This window comes from Argiope bruennichi, chromosome 7 (assembly GCF_947563725.1).
Source record: "Argiope bruennichi chromosome 7, qqArgBrue1.1, whole genome shotgun sequence".
Lineage (NCBI taxonomy): Eukaryota > Metazoa > Arthropoda > Arachnida > Araneae > Araneidae > Argiope > Argiope bruennichi.
In genome coordinates this window covers 3,950,114-3,972,103 of record NC_079157.1, presented here as the reverse complement: position 1 = coordinate 3,972,103, position 21,990 = coordinate 3,950,114, and the positions used below count along the sequence as shown (strand labels likewise).

At 26.1% G+C, this 21,990-nt stretch overlaps 1 protein-coding gene across 1 annotated transcript in view; it reads right to left on the bottom strand.

Moving 5' to 3' along the window:
* LOC129975702 (trafficking protein particle complex subunit 11-like) overlaps positions 1 to 21,990 on the bottom strand; it is a 60,474-nt gene that overhangs the window by 12,450 nt on the left and 26,034 nt on the right. The window contains exons 12-24 of the mRNA XM_056088855.1: positions 20,352 to 20,434; positions 20,159 to 20,237; positions 19,300 to 19,354; positions 16,695 to 16,840; positions 16,119 to 16,180; positions 15,253 to 15,388; positions 14,289 to 14,361; positions 13,434 to 13,491; positions 11,272 to 11,427; positions 5,685 to 5,857; positions 3,294 to 3,469; positions 2,678 to 2,766; positions 2,205 to 2,264 (exon numbers count right to left, since the gene is read on the bottom strand). Coding sequence (XP_055944830.1) covers positions 2,205 to 2,264; positions 2,678 to 2,766; positions 3,294 to 3,469; positions 5,685 to 5,857; positions 11,272 to 11,427; positions 13,434 to 13,491; positions 14,289 to 14,361; positions 15,253 to 15,388; positions 16,119 to 16,180; positions 16,695 to 16,840; positions 19,300 to 19,354; positions 20,159 to 20,237; positions 20,352 to 20,434 — 1,346 coding nt within the window. The remainder of the gene's footprint in view (positions 1 to 2,204; positions 2,265 to 2,677; positions 2,767 to 3,293; positions 3,470 to 5,684; positions 5,858 to 11,271; positions 11,428 to 13,433; positions 13,492 to 14,288; positions 14,362 to 15,252; positions 15,389 to 16,118; positions 16,181 to 16,694; positions 16,841 to 19,299; positions 19,355 to 20,158; positions 20,238 to 20,351; positions 20,435 to 21,990) is intronic.

Here is a 21,990-nt window from a genome sequence, read left to right as displayed (position 1 = left end):
CTGACCCCCCAAAAAATTAGCTGTTAACTACATGACAATAGCATCTTCATCTTTTTACTTTTCCTGATGGAAGCACAGAACACAACATATTTCTTTTCTTCACACTTACTTACTCTCTACCAAAACAACATTTCTTAATTGTGTATAATTTACTGGAAATCTGTTCATAACACATTTCTACATTTTTAAAACAAGTTACTGGTAATCACACTTGAACAGCACATAACTTTATCAGATATTTCTTTCATGAATTTATAATAATTTGTTCCAATTTTACTTGAACTCATTTTATCAATTGCAGAATATTATGTAGCATTAAAAAATAAACAGGTATTAGAAATTTCCTGAAAGAATTTCAAATAAGAAATTTTCTTTTACAAGTTGAAAAAAAACAATCACAGTTTTATTAACTTGTGTATATCAGATGCATAAAAAAGCAAAAGTGTATCATCATGATACATTTGAAAAAATAGTCTAATAATCTCAACAATGCATGTAAAGCCAGCAGAAAAGACTTTACTGCATACTTAATAATAAATTTGTTACCACTTTTCTCTCTACCCTAAAAATTAGGGACTTTAGGCAAGGACATGAAAGCCACAATTACTGAGGTTTTTATTTTCAGAATCCTACACATGAGCGTTTTTTGCTGCACAGTATATTTAAAAAAAAATAATGTATGAATTTTTGAAGTTTTTTGGTCAGCCAATTGAATCCAAGATTTATGACATAGTTACAATTTTAAAAACAAAATATCTGGCCGAATTTTATTCATTGAAGTTGCATTTCTTTTTTTGTTATAGTGTTTACAATCATGCGAATATATAGACTGACAGTTTTTCAACTCATAAATTTATCTGGATCAAAATTTACTTTCGATATTAAAACTGTGTACCAAATTTCACCATTGTAGCTCTTTGAATTTTGAAGGCATTATGTTTAGTTGTACAGAAACAAGCATACAAAGTGGGAAAACAAATCTTTGAAATGGATTTTGTAGAAGATTTAATAGAAATCTGCGAATTTGTTATAAAGAAATTCAAACTCAAAACATTTTTGAGATATTGTGTTCATAGAACAGACAGACATACATTAGAATCAAATTACAACATTCTCTTTAAAAACTCTGTAAGCAAAAAAGTAAATTTTAATCTTATTTATTTAATTCTGGTATGTTTTGGCAAAGCTAAAATAGCCTATAAATAACTTAAAGCACCATGAACATTTTACTTTACTTTCATTTTTGGAAGCCTTGACTCACTTAGTGTATTTACTTTTAAAAATACACCTTTTTTTTTTTTTTTCATATTGTTAAAAAGTTCTAAATATTTGTTAAAAGTTCTAAATTTTTTGTTAAAAGTTCTAAATTTAGAGTAAAACTATTTGAATAATCCTTTAATGGCAATTCACAAAATGAAGTTGAAATATAAATAGCAAAAGCCCTACAAATAAGTAATCATGCACAGGAAAGAAATGGTAAGTTGATGTTATTTGTAAAAATTAAAAATGGTTTTACATTAATGAATAAAATTATTACTAAATGAAAATATTTTCCTCAAACCAAACAAGCAAAAGCAGGTGAAAGAAAAGTCAAATAGATGAAAGAGATAGATTTTCCCCATACTTTCAGTATTTCCCTAAATTGACAAAAACCTTTTAAAATGACCTCTTGATTCATTAAGCAATGAAAGATCAGACAATACAAAGAAAATACACATAATCAATGAGGCGGATCTAGCATTGTTCACTAAAATGATGAAATTTTTTTTCATAAGAAAGAAAAAAATAAACATTTGGACAACAACAACAACAACAAAAAAAAAGCACTTTTAATGCCTTATATAAGGACTAGCAAAAATAAGCAGTTTTTAAGGTCTTTTAATGATGCTACACACCCTGTTCACATAACCCACATGAAAGCAGATAACTTGATGCATATCATATAAATAATTTGATACTAACATAAATCCTTTAATTTTCTTTAGAGATCTATTTTAGTAACTTCAGTAATTTACATAAAATTCCTCCTTTAAGCAATTGTAAATGTCAAAGAATTAACATTTTGCAGCACAATTTACAGAAGAAAATTAAAGTTTCGATCTGCAATTTTCCAATAACAGTTTTTTAATGTTTAAAGATTCTTTTAGAATTTTAATGCAGTTATATATAATACATATACAAATAACATAATGTTAAAATCATACCTCAAAATTCAATTTTCGGACAGAAACTTCAGTTGCTTTCATAAAAATGCACTTTTCAGCCTATAAACAAAAATTCAATCTAAAATAAATGAATTTATATAATAATATAAAATGTATATATATGGTGCAAAAATATTAATTTCCTTTATAAATTTATAAAGAAAGATAAAAACACATATAAAAAATACATCATCAGATAACGGAGAAGAAAAAACAAATTAAGAAATATATATATTTCATTATTTAGAATAAACAATTGCTAATTTTTATTCTGCTTTACAACTCATTTCATGTACGATTAAAGTTTGTTGTAATATTTCTATGATACATAGCAAAATATCAGAATATATCTGACAATATTTTAAGAACATTTTAATGGTGTAATCACTTGAATGAAGTTGAGACAAGTGAATAAAGTTACCATTCCAAACTGATAATTGGGCAAAATTGTCATTCAAATAAATTCATTCTACCTTTTCTCCAGGATCCATATCACCAAATGAAACATTTTTCAAATATGTGACACATTTTTGAGGATGTTCAGCTTTATCTGAGAGATGAGCTAAAAATATAAGGGGAAAAAGAAAATGAAAATTTTTTTCATTGAAGAAAGAAAATGAAAGTTTTTTTTTTTTTTTTAACATATTTATACTGGGAAAAAACGAGAAAAAGAATTCAGAGAAATTTTATGCCCCCTCAATTAAAATTTTGTGAACATTTTTTGGGGGGGAGGAGTGGATTTACAATCCATCATATACAGTTGAAGATACTTAATTTTTGGTAAAGAAATAACTTTCTTTTATCTGTATTGTCAAGTTTTACAGAGAATTTTAAAAAAGATAATAATAAGCAAATATTTTTTTAGGGGAAAGTTAATTCACATTAAGTAAAATTATTTATTTAAATTAAGTAAATTTTTTACTACCTCAAAATTTATATATATTTTTGATATAATGAATATCTATTCAATATACCAATAACAGTTCAAGAATTATTTACATGCATTTGAAAAAAAATCATACTCTATTGTATGTTACGTTTAGAATGGAATTTTTAAATGGAATAATTAATTTAAAATAAAATACTTACTGCTTTCATGGACAAACTGCTCCTGTCCTTCCTTAAGACTAACATTGAGTACAACATTACTAATTTTACTAATTTCATCATTTGTGACCGATAAACGAAAGACATAAAATTCATTAATCAGAGCAGGTGGCTGGTGTTCTATATTAATAGTAATGTGAGCATTTCTTGGAAGAATGCTAAAAGAGAAATATGTACATTGATAAAACCATTAAACATATATCTAATTTTTTTAAACAGTGTTAAATATTGAAGAAATAAATAAAAGAAAAAATAAATTCATCATGAACATGCTATAGTAAAAAGAGCAATATGAAGTAAATTGATTTGAATACAATTTTGATTGCACACTTTTAAAAACTTAAATAAAATAGTAGACAGAAAATCAGTCTTCTAGTTGTATATACCATTCCATTTTAGTATCACCAAGTATGGTCTACTCAGTACAAAGATGGTGATTTTTAATGACTCTCTGAGCAAGAGAATCTGAGAACAGTACTGTGTTCTCCATTTTATGTAAATATCGCCATATTTACACAAGGGGTATTAATATTTGTACCGTAGTGTAACTAATAACTTCAAATAAAACTGGTATAAAACTTATCAAGGTGTGCAAAATTTTATCTTAAAAGGTAAGCACTTTTCAAGCATCTTTAGAGAAAAAATAAGAGCCAACATTAGTATAGTATTTTTTATTATAGAACATTTGATGAAATGAATTGAGTATTAAGTAAATAAGTATCCAATTATAAATTAATATAAAATGCCACCTGTAATTGCTAAATACCTTTCACCAATCACATATAATTGTTTTTAAAAAATTATGCAAGTTCCATTTGAAAACTCTTATTTAATCACCTCCATTGCATATTTAAAATTATTTTATTATGCAACAATTAGTAATATTAAACATTATATCACTACTTCATTAACATTCAATTGCTGAAAAAAAAAAAAGGGCAAAGAGTGTAAATAAAGAATTTTAGAATATAAAAATCATGCTAATTTTATTAAATGGTAGCTGCCTTTGGCAATTAACTGGTTCACTAAGATTGAAGATTACTAACATTTTCAATTAAATATTTTACGTAACTTTACGTGAACTTAATGACTTCTTTAGTAATACAAATGAGCTAAGATATGTGGCCAGAGTGGAAGTATCACGATTTGTTTGGCAGTAAATATATTTCCCAATCATGCAAAGCAAAAGGACATGCATGAAATGTCATTGCCATAGACCAGACAATATGTGACTAAATCACAAATACTCAGGATCTGCAATCTAATAACACATCTGATTAGAAACTTAAAAAACACTTCCTGATCTAGAATAGAGACTCTTGATTTTTTTTATGAGTATTCAGAAACCAATTTGCTTCATTATAGTAAAAAGTGGCTAATTCAATGAAAGATCTTTGTATAAATGCACTCAAATAAATATTGATAAAAATAGTTTCCCTGCCACATAAATATAATGAAATATTAAAAAGGTGGAAATACTTTAAATATAAAAGAAAAGATTATGCTTAGTTCTGAAATATATTAAAAATTTATTAAAGATTAATAGTTCAAAATAGGAAAGAATACAATATTTTTAACCCTTTTACACAATTCCAACTCCTGCCAAATCAAGTTCCGATTATTTCTTTTTAAGTACTTTGTAAACAATGAAGAAAGAAAAGGGATATTCTTAGATTCTTGTATATTTTTTATTAGGTTTGGAAAATTGCAGAACATCTCATTGCCTGTGTTTTACCAATGTGAGATTTCAACTAGAATAAGCCAACAAATTTATTGAACATGGATAATATTTTCTTTGATTTTAATGATATTATGTCTGATTTATTTTCATGCCTTCTTAAACCAAAATTAATAAAGGACTGGAAATGTAAGTATTTTATATCCATTTTCCAAGCTGCAAATAAATTGCAAGCTGCTCAGTCTGGTAGAAAAGCAAATTCTAAGTTGAAACTTTTTTAAAAAAGAGGCAACAAAATATTATTGTTATGAATTTGAAATATTGCTTTCCAGTGCATAAAAAAATTCAGTGCATTCCATCTTAAGGAAGACAATTTTATGGACAACTATGATGGATGCTAAATGGATAATAGATCTATGACTAATCAATGATATCTAAAAGAATTTGAAGCAAAAAATTGTTATTTAGTAAATTTCCATGAAATATTTTAAATAAATAAATAAAATTTTTAAAGTTTACATAGTTTGATTACAGATACCAAAGAATCTGAAGGGGGGGGGGCATGAGTTTTAGCAGCATCAGTATTTTTTAAAGGCTCCATAATTTAAAAAGTTCATGAAAACATGACAATTTTTTTTCTTCCTATACTATATTTTAAAAACTTAGTGATAATGCATAAAATTCAATGAGCTCACTTTGTATGAGAAAGTGGAATGATACTTTGGAAGGTAGGATCATCACTGAAAGATCCAGCCTTGATTGCAGTGGCACTAGGAGTGACCAAAGAGAATGTCTCAGGTGGAGTTGTCCAGTGCAAAACAGCACATAAGTAATCCTCAGAACCCATCTGAAGAGCAACTGATGTTATCTAAATAGGAAAAATACCTTTAAAATATGATTCTTACAATATCATTATAAATGAATTTTTCTTTCAAAGAAAATAAATAAAAAAGTAACAATTTATTTTCTTTTTTATTTCATTAAAGCAAAAGTGATTAAGATCTGGATACAGCCAAAATTTCAGATTATCTTCATCTTTTATCAAAAATTCTTAATTTTTGAAAGATAGAATCATTTTCAAATTTTGTTTCAGAAAACACATTTCATTCAGAGATTATGCATAAATTTAAAACTTTTAGAATACAAAGTTTGAACAAGAGGCTAAACATTTTGTATTATTTATATTACATTCTTATTAACATATAAATCATTTTCATTCAACATACATATGAAGTTGTTTTGAATCAGAAAATCACACTAAAACATTTTAGGGATCATTTATTAAATAGCTAGATAGCAAACTAAAAATTCTTCATATTCACAATTTTGCATCTTGATTACTTATTTAACTTATTTAATTCAGATCCAGATATAAATCTTGAAGAATTAAATGAAAAACCCTTACTTATATCAAAACTAGCCATGGAAAATTTTCAATTATAAGCAAAAAAAAAAAAAAAATTAAGCATAGAAATAATGGGGTGGAATATAAATTATTCTCCTTAAATTAAATTTAGATGTTTTTTAATGAATAAAATTATTTGAAAATGCCTAAGTCTGAATAAGTTGCAAAAATTTGAATTGCTGATATTGGACAAATTGAAATGTCACATAATAGGAAAGGAATAATTTATTTCATTATAAAATTTATTATATTAGGTTTTAAACTTACCATCTGTTATTATGCACAACATTTCAAAATAAAGAGAAAAGTTACAAAATTCACAACTAATCATTTTGGGTTTCTTTTAAACATAATGAGTAAAACTATAAAAAGATTTAAACCTCTAAAGTGAAACATCATAAAACAATAATATTTTAGTAATGATTTATCTGCTTTTAAATATGTTTTTTTTTTATTTTACCAAAAATAACATGAGTATAAAAAACATAGTTAATATCATTGCAGCATGTATATGTATAAATGTAGTTACTAAAACATAATAGTGTTATAAAGTATGCTTTAAAAATATTTTTAGCATTAGAGGGGTAAAAAAATTGCATGTAAATAAAATTCATTGAAAATTCTAAAAAGAAAAGAAAAGAGTAGAATAGAGTAATGAAATGATTGTGTCCAATTGAAAATTTTGATTTGAAATTTTTGAGGGGAAAATCTTCACATTCTGGTTATTTTTTAATTGTTTTGCATCTAAATTATTTTTTTAAATCTTATCTTCTTAAATTCTTTCTTTCTTAGTGAGCATCTACAATCAAAAAGTAAAAATTTTCAAATTTGGCAGCTATAAGACCAATGATTGAAGTTCACATTAAATAATTAACAGATAATATCCAGCTATACATATTGTTATATGAAAAGCAAAATAGTTTTAAAATTAATCGACCAGTAAAAGTCCCCCCCCCCCCCTTTTTCTGAATGCTTCTAATAGTCAGTAGCTTCAAAATACATCGATGTTTTCTAGTAGCTGTATATTACTGTTACACAAAACGCTTCACATACATTTATATTTGATGCTGTTTCCATGTATTTCATAGCTGCTCAATAGTAAAGAGTTAATACAATTAATCTCACTTGACTATTCTTCCAAGTTTATCCCATTTTCAAAAATTTTCATTTAGTTTGATTTGTTTCATATTTGTACAAATGGATACAGTACTCGATTTTAAACTTTCAAATCTTTATGTTAAGAGTTTTGAATTTTTGAATTCTTGTATTTCATACGAAAATTTATATAAGCAATATTTGCTTTTTTTATGCCAATAATAAGTTAATCAATTGATATAATTAAATTTTGTGCTCATGCATAAGTCATTAGTCATCCATTAGATGTAAATTTGAAGGGGGGGGGAAATAAAAGTAAATCTATACTTACAAAAGGAAGTGTCTGTGCACATATGTGTTTACAGTCTACTGCACTTACAGACATGAAATTTGGTACATAGGTAGTGGCTTAAGAAACCTTAAAAACTTAATTTTAAAATTTATCATAGAAATTGTTTTTAATTCAATTTTTCAATTTGTTCTAGATGATTTTTTGCATTTATTTGCCCATAATGTCATTTATAATGATTGTAGGAAAAAAAATTATAAAACCTACACCATTGAAGAGAGCAAACATGTTGTTGCAAACATGTTTGAAATTTATTCTCCATTTTTGATGTAATTTACTGATTTTTGATAATTTTTTTAAAAATTAGTCACTTTTCTTGACACAATTTTAATAGTTTATAAACGTTCGGTAATGGAATACAGTACTGTGCAAATTAATTGGGACAAACAGATTTTTTAAGGAAATTGTTCCTTTTTCGGGGATTTTCTGTCTCAAACCGTTTTCAACTGCATTTTCTTAGAACTTCTGACTGTCCTTGACTAGTTTAAACCGATTTGACCACGTGATCATGACATGTCGAAATTTTTTCCCTTCAGTTGCTATAAAAAGTGGTCGCTTGTGTGAATTGTCTCCTTCTGACATGTATTAAAAAATGGATATCACTCCCAGGAAAAGGACTAGAATTGTTACCCTTAGTCAGCATACTTCTAGGGCTGTGAGGGATATTGCTGCAGTAATTAGAGTTGGAAAATCCAGTGTTTCTAGGATTATTAATCAGCAAAAGACAGTGTCTCCGAAATGAAATAGTAAATGTGGATGCAAACGCAAGACTACACTTCGAACAGACAAATTTCTTGTACGAAATAGTACAATGCATCCTTACAAAACAAGTAGAGATCTTCAGAGAGAATTATTAGCTACTGATGTGAGCGTGGATTCATCGACAGTTCGATGAAGGCTTAGTGAAGCTGGGAGATTTGCAAGAAAATCAATAAAAAAAAGTTATTAACACCTGCAATGAAGAAAAAACATTTGGATAGGAAATATCAATCCTGGACTGCACAAGATTGGAAGGAGGTTGTATTTAGCGACAAAACACATTTTCTTGTGCAAGGGTTTCGACCAAGATTTGTCAGGCGAAGTAGCGGAGAACCCATCAGGGAACAACATCTTATTCAAACAATTAAGCACTCTCAGAAACAGATGTTTTATGGTTATTTTACTCCTGAAAGACCTGGCAGCTTAGTACTAGTTGAAGGGATGATGAACTCTAAGCAATACATTTCTATAATAGAAAGTAAAATTGTGCCTATGATGCAAACGTTCGCTGGTAGTGTTGGTATCTTTCAAAAAGATCTTGTCCCATGCCATCCTTCTAAGCTAACAAAGAATTTGTTTCAAAAAAAGAAAATAAAGGTTTTGGATTGGCCTGGTAATTCTCCTGATGCAAATCCCATCGAAAATTTGTAGAGTATTGTAAAGAGACATCTGAGTGAAATGGATTGCTCAACAAAAAATATAATGATTGAGAATGATATAAAAGTTTGGTTTTGTGATGACGAGATCAAAAATTTATGTTCTAATTTAGTGGAATCCATGCCAAACCATGTGCAGGATCTCATTCAAGCTAGAGGAGGACATATTTTGTACTAGATTGCTATACTGTGCATGTCAGTTAACCTATACTAATTAAACAACATTTGCAAAAAATTTTGTGTTTGTCCCAATTAATTTTCACAGTACTGTAGAACATTCTAATTCCATTATCTTTTTCAAACAGTTTGAGGAGATTATTCATATATTTCTTTTTAATTTAAAATGAACAATCAAAATATTTTTTCATTTATTATCAATCAACAATTTTAATGTCAAATTTGTTGACGAATGCTAGAATTGTGGATTTATGAGAAAAGTATAATTTTTTTGATTTGGCTATGAGGGAAACTGAGAAATTAAGAAAATTATTTGTTATTGGAAGATATGCCCTTCAAAGTTGCCTATTATCATGCTATTTATCTAAGATCTGATTGTCACAGATTAAGTAACTAATGTTGCAGTAGAAAGTTTCATACATATTGACAGAGTGCTTAGTAAATAAATAAATAAAAATATCATTTATTGTCTATTTCAGTTGTAAATATATAGTAATATTAAAATACATGCTTCGTTGCAGTGGAATCTTCTCTATCCATAAAGTTCATGAACACTCAAATAAAAAATCCTCACTAAAATCGATTTCAAACAAATAATGATCCACTAACAGAAAGAAATCACACATAACACAGGCTTGGAATAAAAAAAAATAATGAATTCCACCAAACATAAAAAGTTAGAAATAAAATAATTTTGATTAAATACACACAAAAAGTGTTAGAGATATTAAAAATAAAGTAGAATTATATATAACATAGACATAAAAAAAATTAATCAATCTTAAGAATAATAAAATTTGATGCTAAAAACACAAAAATACAAATTTTTAAAAAATTGCAATACCAATTACAAGATTAAAAATAATGCTTAAACTTAATATTACGAGGCTCAACTCATTAACTTTTACTGCTAGATTGAAAAATATGAATAAATTTACGATCTTATAATGTTTAGGAATGCTCAAATTAAAACTAATTGGTAAAATTAGATTGAAACAAATAGTAATCCACAAAAAAAAAAAAAAGAAAAAAGGCTAAATATAAAATTTTTAAAAAATTGCTGAGTAGAAGAAAAAAGTAACCATATATATATTCATCAGCACTTCTAGGTTTCATTTATTACTTGTGCACATCAAAGAACAAACAGTAAAATAGAAGTTGGCTAGAAGCCAAAAAAGCTATACAGACATTTTATGGTGATTCTAGTATAAAGAGAAAATTTAAATTCCAATAGATTTGTTTATAACAAACATACTGATTCCAATGGTTTTTCTTTTTATAGGGCATCTTTAGTTTTATTTATTCATTTCAATCATAATCATCAGCATTTACCCAGCAAAATCATTATCAAGAAGAAAAATGTGAAAAAAGCATTTTTTTTTTTCACTTCATTCCCATAACTTTATATTATTTTATTGTTATTCGAATATGTGTCATAGACTGCATGGTTTCTAATGAATTATTAAAAAAAAAAAAAAGAAAGAAAGAAAATAATTACATTAATTTTTTTTACTAATAAAAGAGTGTTTTAAATATTGACATTTTATTTTATTTTTTAAAAAGATGGATGAGGTTAAGGAAAGCTGGCTCAAGGAAAATTATCATACAACAATTATTTAAATATTGGTCTATAAAATAAATCAATAAGCATTATAAAGAATAGTCGATACAAAAAAAAACCCTGCAAGATAGTTGACTAATTTTATTTGGCCATTATTAAAAATTATTATATTACAGAAGGCATTCTAAGTCGAAAAGTCAGTTACAAAAGGAATAAGAGGATATCTTTAGTAGCAAATATGCAGCAAATCTTAATTTTTACAACTCTAACACTACAATACCTGTATCACTTTCCCAATGTCATTTAAATCTGGAATGAAGTTAAAAGTAAAGGTGTGAGTGTTTCGAGGAACTAGATAAAGTTTGTGCATGTTCTTCTCCTCAGAATGAGAGCTTTTGTCATGAGTTGGAGGCACTTCACAAAAGCCGTTATATTTCTGGTAAAAACAAAGAAAGTAAAAGAAATACAATATGTGAAATACGAACAATATATATGATTTAATACTATATATATATATACAGGGTTACTATAATTAAAGTTCGTCTATTTAGAAAACTCTAGAGCCGATTTTATGGATCCAAACGAAACAAAATTTCATTACCATGTAGTACAAGTGATGAGCTCTGTGAAAATTGGGGAAAAAAATATTAATTCAGATTTTTATAAATAAGTGGCACTGCATCAATATTTAAGGGTATTTCTGCAGACGTTTTGCAAAAAAAACATTTATTTTATAGGTTATAAAATAAAATTTTGCTAATTCAGAAAAAGGAAATAATTTCATGCATCAATAAAAATAAAACATGAGACTCAACACAGATAAAATAAAGAAAAACAGTAGTACACATGCTCAATGAACCTTCCAATATTTACAATCACACATTCCATTCTCAGAACTGTGTTTTCTACTGAAAAGAGTAAAATTCCTGTGGGATTTAGTAGATATGAAAGCTAATACTTTTCTTCAGATCAGAGATTGCCTGACATCTGTCTTTAGACAGAGTCTTTCAAATATTGCACGGTGTGAAATATGGTAATCATGTTGGTCAGATTGTTTGAAAATAATGACTTATCATACCACTTTAAGTGAAATGATGTAGTAAGAAAATCCAAATTGTCCGAGTAATGTGAGTAAGTGCATTGTCTTGCATAAAAACGATATTTGGAAAGTAGCCTCAGTGTTGCAACAAAGAAATCACAAAAGATATCAACATATTGAGATATCTTCTCCCATTTACAGGACATGTAATGGGCCCTGTAGGTATTGATTCGTCAAAAAAATAGTGCTCTATCATAAACATAGCTGTAAAACCATATCACATTGTCCGGGGCTAAGAGTCATCCACATTTATTCGAGCAAATGTTAGCTGAATTTTTGTATCAGTTGTTGCACCTTCTGGATTATATATGGATCATAGCACAAAACTTGATTTGTCACTTTTCTCATCATGGAATTTGACATTTCAACTTCATTTGCAATATTTGACACACTTGCATTATCATATGATGAATGGTTTGCTTAATCTTTGGCAGCAGTAGCTATATCTTTGATGCTAATAATGTCCTATTGTTTCTGTTTTCTGCCAGGAAGAATGTCAAGTCATCTTTTTGCCACAAATTTTGTAAATGCCACGATGTGACATTCGTTCTATATCTAACATTTTTCTGTTTATAGAATTCTCAAAGAGATGCAACTACGTTGCTTTATTTTGATAAAATAACTTTAAAAGAATAATCTTTACTTGCAAAGCTACAATTTTACAGAAATCATAGAATCTAATGCTTCTCAGAAATTATTAACTTGTTCAGTTTCAAATGAATCACAAACACACTTTGATAGCTCGTTTTAAATCATCAGTAGATTTGAAATGCATTTCAGGGTTCCAAAGTTGTGAAACCATTTCTACATAGTTCGTTGCAGATGTGAATAAAAATATTTTCTTCAAGTGTTTATTGAAATTTTGGAATTTTTTGTGTTTAGTCTGGAATTACCAAAATTGATAGAATGGATCTCGAAAAATTTATTTTTATCAATTATGAAATAATTTTTTTATTTATTTTGTTTAGATAATTAGGTAGTTATTTTGTTTAAGGAGTTAGTGACCAAAAGAAAGTAAAACATAATCTGTAAAAGAAGTTTAAATTGTTGTGAGAAAAATCATGGAAATATATTACACCTCAGAAAAGAAATATCAGTAATCAAGTAAAGTATCAAATCATAATTAGTTAATTTTTAAAAATCATTTTTATGATGAAATCATTCATTTCAATTTGATATCAAATGTTATAGCATAACAGTGGGAAAAAAAGAACGCAAACATGTGAAAAATGGAATTTTGTTAATCAAAATGCAAAAATATTAAAACATGAAACAATGCTTTTAAAAGATAAGGAATTACAGATCATAATTTCAACTAATATAAAAATTATTCATAATCTTACTTCATTGTTAAACAGAACATTCAATTTAGAAAATGAAATTGGTTGAGGGCAATTCATTCTGCAAACAAACAAAAATAAAAATATCAACAAATATAAAATTATTATAAAAATAAAATGTATTTCACTAACAGAAATATTACGAAATATATTAATTCTGATAAATTAATGCATAAAAGAAGCTTAAACATTTCTTTATTTAATTTCAATAAAAGTAGACACACTAACAATAATAATCGTAGTTATGACAAGAATTTTTTAATAGCAAAAAATATAAAATAAAAAAAGCAGTGCATAAATGTACATAAAAAATAATAATTAAATACATAAATGAGAAAATAGCATTCAAGAAGTTAAGCATATATTTTAAATTGCAATACAGTTGAACACAATCAATGAAAAACAGAGTTTCATCAAAAACTAATTATTTAATTCTGTTTTATTACCTACACCATAAATAAAGGAGAGCATGTAATTCAAGTGTATTTGTTAATGTAAATACTTTAAAAGTAAACAAGCGTAAACTGAAATATGAATGTAATTATCCTCAATGAGAACTCATTGTCCTCAGTAAAAATAATAATAAAAAAAAATTAAAAAGAATTTTAACTAAGGAATAAATTTTATCCAATTCATGTAACATTTCTTTGAGTACTTAACAGCAAACAACTTGTAAAAATATGAACTGAGATAAAATAAATATTTATTGTATACTTACAGTTAGTCGGATTATAAAATATTACATTTTAAAAACAGAAATAATGCCAGATACTGAATACAACACTAACAATAAATTGAAATCTAAAGGATAATTTGAAGCTTGTTAATTAAACTTCAATGCATAATAAAAAATTTTACCTTAAATAAACAGTAACAGTAATTCGTTGGTCGGCCATGTAATTTTCTGATACAAAACCAGCTTTACATTCAACTAAAAACAAATGGCATGTTTTCATTAAATTGGAAAATATGTACATAGAAGTATGTTTATAAAACTAAATATGTATAAAGAAGTATGTTTATAAAACTAAATATGTACATAGAAGTATGTTTATAAAACTAAGTTATTTTTCTCCAAAAAAAAATTACACATCAATCATATGAAGGTTAAATAAAAGCAACTTAAAAGAAAACAGAAATTATGAACTTATTTTAATACCATCTTAAATAAAACACTAAACAATAAAAAAAAATTTAATGCACGAAAAACATAATTTGAATTGTCCAAAATGTAATATTGTGGGCATTTTTATATTATATATATAACAGTAAGCAAAGAAGTATGGAGTGCTCTTGCATATTTAACCATACATATTTCTGTATTAATCATTATACACATTTTTAATATCAAATTACAATTTAGGTAAAACTAACTGCAGTTACTACTTAATCTGAACTATTTATTTGTTTTGTTTTTATGCCACTAATTATATGGAACTATTTTAAATACTAACTTTTAGATAAGAATCACTTTAAAGACTTTTTTTTTTCTATTATATCTAATAAATATATGAGTTGAATTTTACATCTATACTTATTAACTTCAGAAAAAAAAATGTATTCATATATGGTATTTTTTTTTACTTGGTCATTTTAAGAAATTTTTTTAAGGTGCAGTATTTTTACTATGTTCTCAGAAAATATGAAAGGGTTAGTTTCAGATATAAAAAAAAGCATTTTTAATGAAATGCATAGAATAGGAAATTATAATTTATTAAATTATAATCATTACACTTTTTAAAAAAACTAGTTGTATTACATAGCATATTAGGTAATCTACTGTCTCTCTATATATAAATAAGAAAATACAATACAAGCTTACTGAATGGTACAATAGAAGTCATTTGAATAGTGAATATAAGAGGTTCTTTATGATTCTGAATAACTTCTTGCCATAATTTATCAGCTTCTTTGTTATCTTGCTCTGAAATGCCTGGCATGGCAAATAATGGTTTTCCCTACAAGAAAGTAAAATAAAAAGTTAGAAGTTTATGAAAATATGTTCAATTCCATTTTGTAAAAGAACTAATGGGAAAAGAAAGAACTTACAAGAAGTAATCAGTTTTTATAATTACAGATTTATCAACAATATCTAAACAAATAATCTTTAAATGTCAATATTCTTATTCAAGTTATTTCAATCTATGACAGATTATAATTATTTTGGTTTCTCAATATATTATGAGATAACCATGATATATTTAGTCAATTTAAACCAAACTAAAATGGATCGTGTATCAATAAAAATATTATATTTGAAATTTTTAATAATTAATGCATTAAACTTTATTTTCATACATAATATCAAAAGTTTTAAACACACACAATATTTCTTAACACTTTTTTCTTTAACTTTTTTATTGTTTCAAAAAATATTAAAGTTGTACTCAGAACATAAGGTTGCACCAATGGAACATATCTGAAGTGGCAAGCTTATTTCTTATTAACTCTGTACAATACCAGAAATAAATATTTTAATCCCATGTACTGAGAGTAGAGATAAGAATTTCATTCCAATTAAAATCTATTCATTTAATTATAAATAATTAATTTATTTTAATTTCAATTAAATTCTTATAAATAATAGAATGGAATCAGTTTTTCTCAGAAATAAAATTAACATATTTCTAAAATTATAAAAAAGTAAAAATTAAATATCAATAATTTAGGCTTCTGAACTTATCTTACCTGTAAAACATTATTTATATTATTCTGTAAAATTGATTTTTCATCAGTGCTGCACAAAATCCCTGGATCATAATCAAGAAAAATACAAAGGAGTGATAGAAATCAACAATTACTAGGCATCAAAATCTAATTAAAAAAATCTATATTTTGAGTTAAAAATGTAATAAATATTTTATATAACATTCTTAGCTTTAGCATAACATGAAAACTACTATAAAATCTTGTAAATGTATGATTGACTTTGTATATAGTAGTTGCTTCTTCCAGATCTTATTATTTCTTTATTTAACAGCGAATTACAAGCAGTAAATTATTCTATTTATAATGTGAGTAACAATAAAAACATGTCTTTTTGACCATTAGTTTTTTGTCACTTTTTCATAATCATTAAAGCAGAAATTTGAGAAAAGTCAATAATAGATTGAAAGTATGATGCTTTAACTTAAAGAATGAAAAAATACATAATTTCTTCAGTAATATAATTATATTTGGAAGAGTTGTTTATTTGATAACTTACACCTTAACACTATCTGAATATCATACTACACCTTTATAAAATAAAGGATAAAAGGATACAATTACTAATCATTTCAATTCCAAGTGAAATGTAATCTTGGATATTGGCAGATAAATAAGCAGATCGTAAAGCTGTAGTCAATATACTCGAGACAATGGGTCTCCATTTTTCAACTCTGTAATCCCAGAGAACATGCTTCAGCAGCCTGGGAAAGAAAAGAATTCAAATAATTATAAACAAATTATTTATTTATTAAATTAATTATCAATGAATATAGGTTCATTAAAATAAATTTGTATATCAAAACCATACGCATTCATGAAAAATGCATATTCAAATTTGGAAATTCTGAACAATGCTATACAAAGGCATAATATTTTTTAAAGAATATACCTTACATTAGTATTTAGCTAAAAGGGGAATTACTTTGAAAAGAAAGGTAGAGATGAGATCATCAATACTAACAATAGAGATTTGCCCATTTTGCTATCCTTTAAACAAGTAACTACGCTTTTAATTAATAAAAATTTATTAAATTAATCCCTTTTTAGAAAAATTGAAATATATATTTATTCATATTAAAATTAGAAATCTAGGATAAAAAAAAATGGTATAATAACTGCTAAGCATATAATACTTTTAACAAAAGTTTTTTAAAAATGGATTAAAACAGCAGGATAATAGAAAAGTTTTAACTTTTAAAATACTTTCTAATAACAATACTATATCAGGGTTTATCATCCCCTGCACTTTGCATAAATCTTGCGAACCTTCAGCAAAGCCATGAACATCAAAAGTGCCAAACTTTTGTTTTCAAGATCCCATATATAAAGGTTTTGTGTTTCTTAATATAAAGAAGAAAATCAAATAATTATGGTATTTATCAAATATACCATTCCAAGCATTTTAGTTTCGAATAGCTTTTTGTCGATAGAGTGAAAGAAAAATCTAATGCAGAACTACAATTTTAATAACATGCTCACATACCAAATTTCATTTATATGAATTACTGCATTTACGTCCATGCGAATGTACATATAATCAACTCTTTGCTGGATTTACAGCTTACCTCAATATGGTTCATACTTTAAATACAAGACTATATACCAAATTTCATTCATTCAAACTGCTGTATTTTTGAATTATTGTGTTTATGACATATTCAATGTGATTAATTAGTTATTATTAATAATCAGAAGATTCATCTATCCTGTTAATAATATCTAAAATATCATTGTCATATATTAACAAATGAAAATTATGGTAGAAAATAACAAGCACACAGGCAAAATATTTTTTTAAACTTTTCTAATTATTATTTGCAATACATCTTATATGTAAATATATAATTACATTAGAAGTTTTATTTTCTTACAATAGGATCTTCACCATCTATAATATTCACAAACATACAAATCAAAATTGGAGTGAAACAATTAAACGGAGTAATCACTAAAATTGGAGTGAAAGAAATTGCAATCAACAAACAGAAGAAAAAAGATGCAACAAGGAATACAAAATAAATAAAATGCTGAAAAAAATTATTAACAAAAACCTTCAATTTGGTTCATGAAAGGAGAATATAATAAATCACCATATATTTAAAATATTACGGAATGTGGATCTCAGCTCATTGTCCTTTGTTATTTATTAATATTTAGGTATGCTTACATATTAACACATCAATCAATTTAAGCATTAAAAAAAGCCCTGTCTCAGTTGCTAGACAACAAAACAAAAGTTGCATCCAATAATTATGCAAACCAAAAGAGACAAATTTTTAACTGTGCTTAATGTTATACATAGCTTTGAATGATTATACATACTGATAACCACAATTAGTATTAATAATAACTGGTAACTATTTATAAAAACCATGCTTTAAATCAGTTATGATTAATATTAATTTTTAATACTAATGTAGCAGATTATGGCGAGCTTGAGTGGGTGAGTGGTTACTGTTGCGTCAAGTGAGTCTGAAGACTTTGGGTTGCTGCATCAAGTGAATCTGACGACTTTCGGTTGCTGTGGGTAGATGGCGGCACAACAGCTGATCGTCTGAGGTTACCAATGTAGTGAATTTGCAATGAGCAAGGATAAAACCTGGGACTTTGTGGTTCGCAGCCGAGTAACAATTGCCCATTTTCCGTAGCTGTTAACTGGCCTATAAGCTCTTCACCACACTAATAATAGCCAATTAGTCACATTAGGTAAAACATTTAAATGCACTGAAAAGTGCAAACCATCAGATGGTCAACCCTTTGAGCGATCAACATTTGAAAGGGTCATTACTTCAGATGCTAAATGTGTATTAAATTTGATTCATCTCACTTTTTACAACTTTGTAGTTATTGTGTTCATTTGCACTCAGACAGTCAAACTTCCTGTGAATGGAGTTTGCTCAAAATTTGATAGAAATCTATAAATTCGGTATAAAGCTTACATATCAATTTTCACCCATCCACTTCAAAGCATTTAAGTTATTAAACTTATAGATAGACAGATATAATTCCAAAAATATGCTTTTCAGGCTCATGAAGGCATGAGACGTGAAAATCCATCGAAATCTGAAGTTTTTAAGACTGTAAGGCTTTCTCTTTGTATATTCTATATGCAAAAAAGTAAAAATGAAGACAGTTTAGAAATTCTTCAGGATATACATACGTTAACGCTTGTCTGTAATCTTTGTAACAATAATATTCTTCTCCCATTTCCACAGCTAAAATAATAATAAAAAAATTTTCAATCATGATAAAAAAATTTCAAAAAGGAATTATAAAAATTAATAAATTGTTTTATATAATAATTAAAGAATACAAATGAAATCTACTTATCTATCATTTTGGTGTAATATTTATGGTAAATTCGTAAAAAACATGTTTTTGAAGATTTTTAGAAAATTCAGACACTAAGCAGAATAGTTTTAAGACCAATCTATAAATAAACATTATACATCTGCATCCATAATTGCAAAACTGAACATTTCAAATATATTCAGAAGTTGAAGTTCTTGTTTAATGCAATTATATTTCCCCATAAATTTTAAGAAATTCCTTTAAAAAAATAAGACATTTATATGTAATAAAATTTTTACAATTTACTTTGTTTGGAACCATATTTTTTACAGATTCCTATATTACATTTATTCTTAATTCATCTTAGTTTAGTTAGATTAGTATAATCATTTTCAAGATCATTCATTCTTTTATCGCAAATCATAATTAGTATCATAATCAGATGAAAATGCCAGAGTAAGCATATCTTTTCCATATTACATCAACTGGATATTTAAACCTCAAACAGAGTTACTATATAATAGGCCTATATGCATAGCTGAATTTTAATGGAAATGAGCTTTGAATATGGTATCCTTTACTCTTAAAGCAGAGATAATGCTACAGCATTACTGCAATCTTTGCATAATTCCATATAATACTAAATATAATAATCTTTTTAAAAGTGAGGACATAAAATGAGTTTTAAATAGTCTAACTATTCAAAGAAACATATTGAAAAAACTTACTCAATTGTCGTTTCATTCTAGGGCACTTGTACTTCTTGAATTGAGCAACAGCACTGCTTAGCAAAGGAATAATAATCATCTATAAATAATTATAAACTTTATTAAAAAGAGAAGATGGAACTATAAAATGCTTACATTTCAACAATTCTTAAAATAAGATATATTTCTAGTTGAATAATTTGCATTTACTTACTGGATGATCTACTTCATGGAACTCTTTATACTTTAAAGCCATGATACCTTTCAGCTCTTTTTGAGGATCTGGTGGTTCTAAACCTACAAACAATAATTAGAAATGACATTTTTAAATGAATAAAAACTTTTTTCATTTTTTTTAATCTAAAAATTTACATCTACACATAAAATAAAACCTAATCATAAAATTTTAAAAAGTTTGGAGCCAAAATATTTTTTAGCTGATCCTAAAAGGTATTTGCATATTTTTCTATTTTTTATCAGATTTTCTAAAGTTATTTTGTTCCAATGAAAAGTGTGCTAACCACAATTGAAATGTCATCTGTAATGTAAATAAAGGGTATGAATATTTATCTTGTGTTTCTATAGTTATCTTGTGAATCTTTATCTTATCTAGTTTTCTATTTGTGAATGGTAATAGCAAAAATTCAAATAATTTTAAGTATTTAAAGCCAAATAATAAAATACATAGAATAGATCAACAGAATATATTTTTTAATAAAAGTTTAATGGTACTTCATGCTTTTCTTCATAAAATTCTTCACTGCATCAATAGAGCTATCATTTCAATGCAGTAATTTTAGGTCTTAATTACTTCATTCTAGCATTATTAAAAAAACACAGACAATTACCACCAACACAATAGGATTTTAATATATAATATACATATAGGCAACATAATATACATTAATATATAGACAACATCCCAAACTGTTTTGTTTTTTTTAATTAGAAAATTGCAACTGTTTCTTTTTAATTAGGAAACTAACTTTTTTTTTAAAAAATATGGTCTTGTAAACTATGCCTCTTTAATCAAGTTTAAAATTTTCAAGAACCCAATAAAGGGTTAATGACTGTTAAAACTTACCATTCACTATTTCTTAATGGCTAAGCAAAATATTTTCAAACTAATAACACTGTTGACATATAATTCATATTACTTTAGAGGCCTTACAATGACTTGTTCATTGTGCTATGCAACATTTCCCACATTTTTATCTTTATACATTCAATCATATCACAGAAAAGAACAGCGGTTTTTAAAAATGGACACACTTTAAGAAATTTTCACCATTGCTACCTTGATACTGAATTTAAACCATAATTGTGCTATAGAACTTCAAACATCTTATTAAAAGCCTACTTTATATTGAAACACCTATTTAACATGAAAAAATAAACTGAATTTTCATATCCAAATCATCAACAATGGGGGTAAAAAACCAGGGTAAAATATTTAAAAAATTGAAAAACAATTTGGGTTTCACTTCAACAATGAAATTTATTGCAAAATATGTTTAAAATATTTTTAAAAATTAATTAAATATAGAAAAATGATTATATATATATATATATATATATATATATATATATATATATATATATATATATATATATATATATATATATATATACAGTGGTGGCCAAAAGTGTGGACATTTTTTGAAAGTTTCATGTTTTTCAACTTTGCGTGCTTGTAGAATATATTAATTTTCACTTAAATACAAATCTTTATATATCAAATTGAAGGTAATTTAATGTAAAATTTAATAACAAAAACAGTATTACAATATCTGTATTACAAAAAAAGTTACGCTTATTTTAGTAGAACAAACAAACACAAATCGTTTTGAATA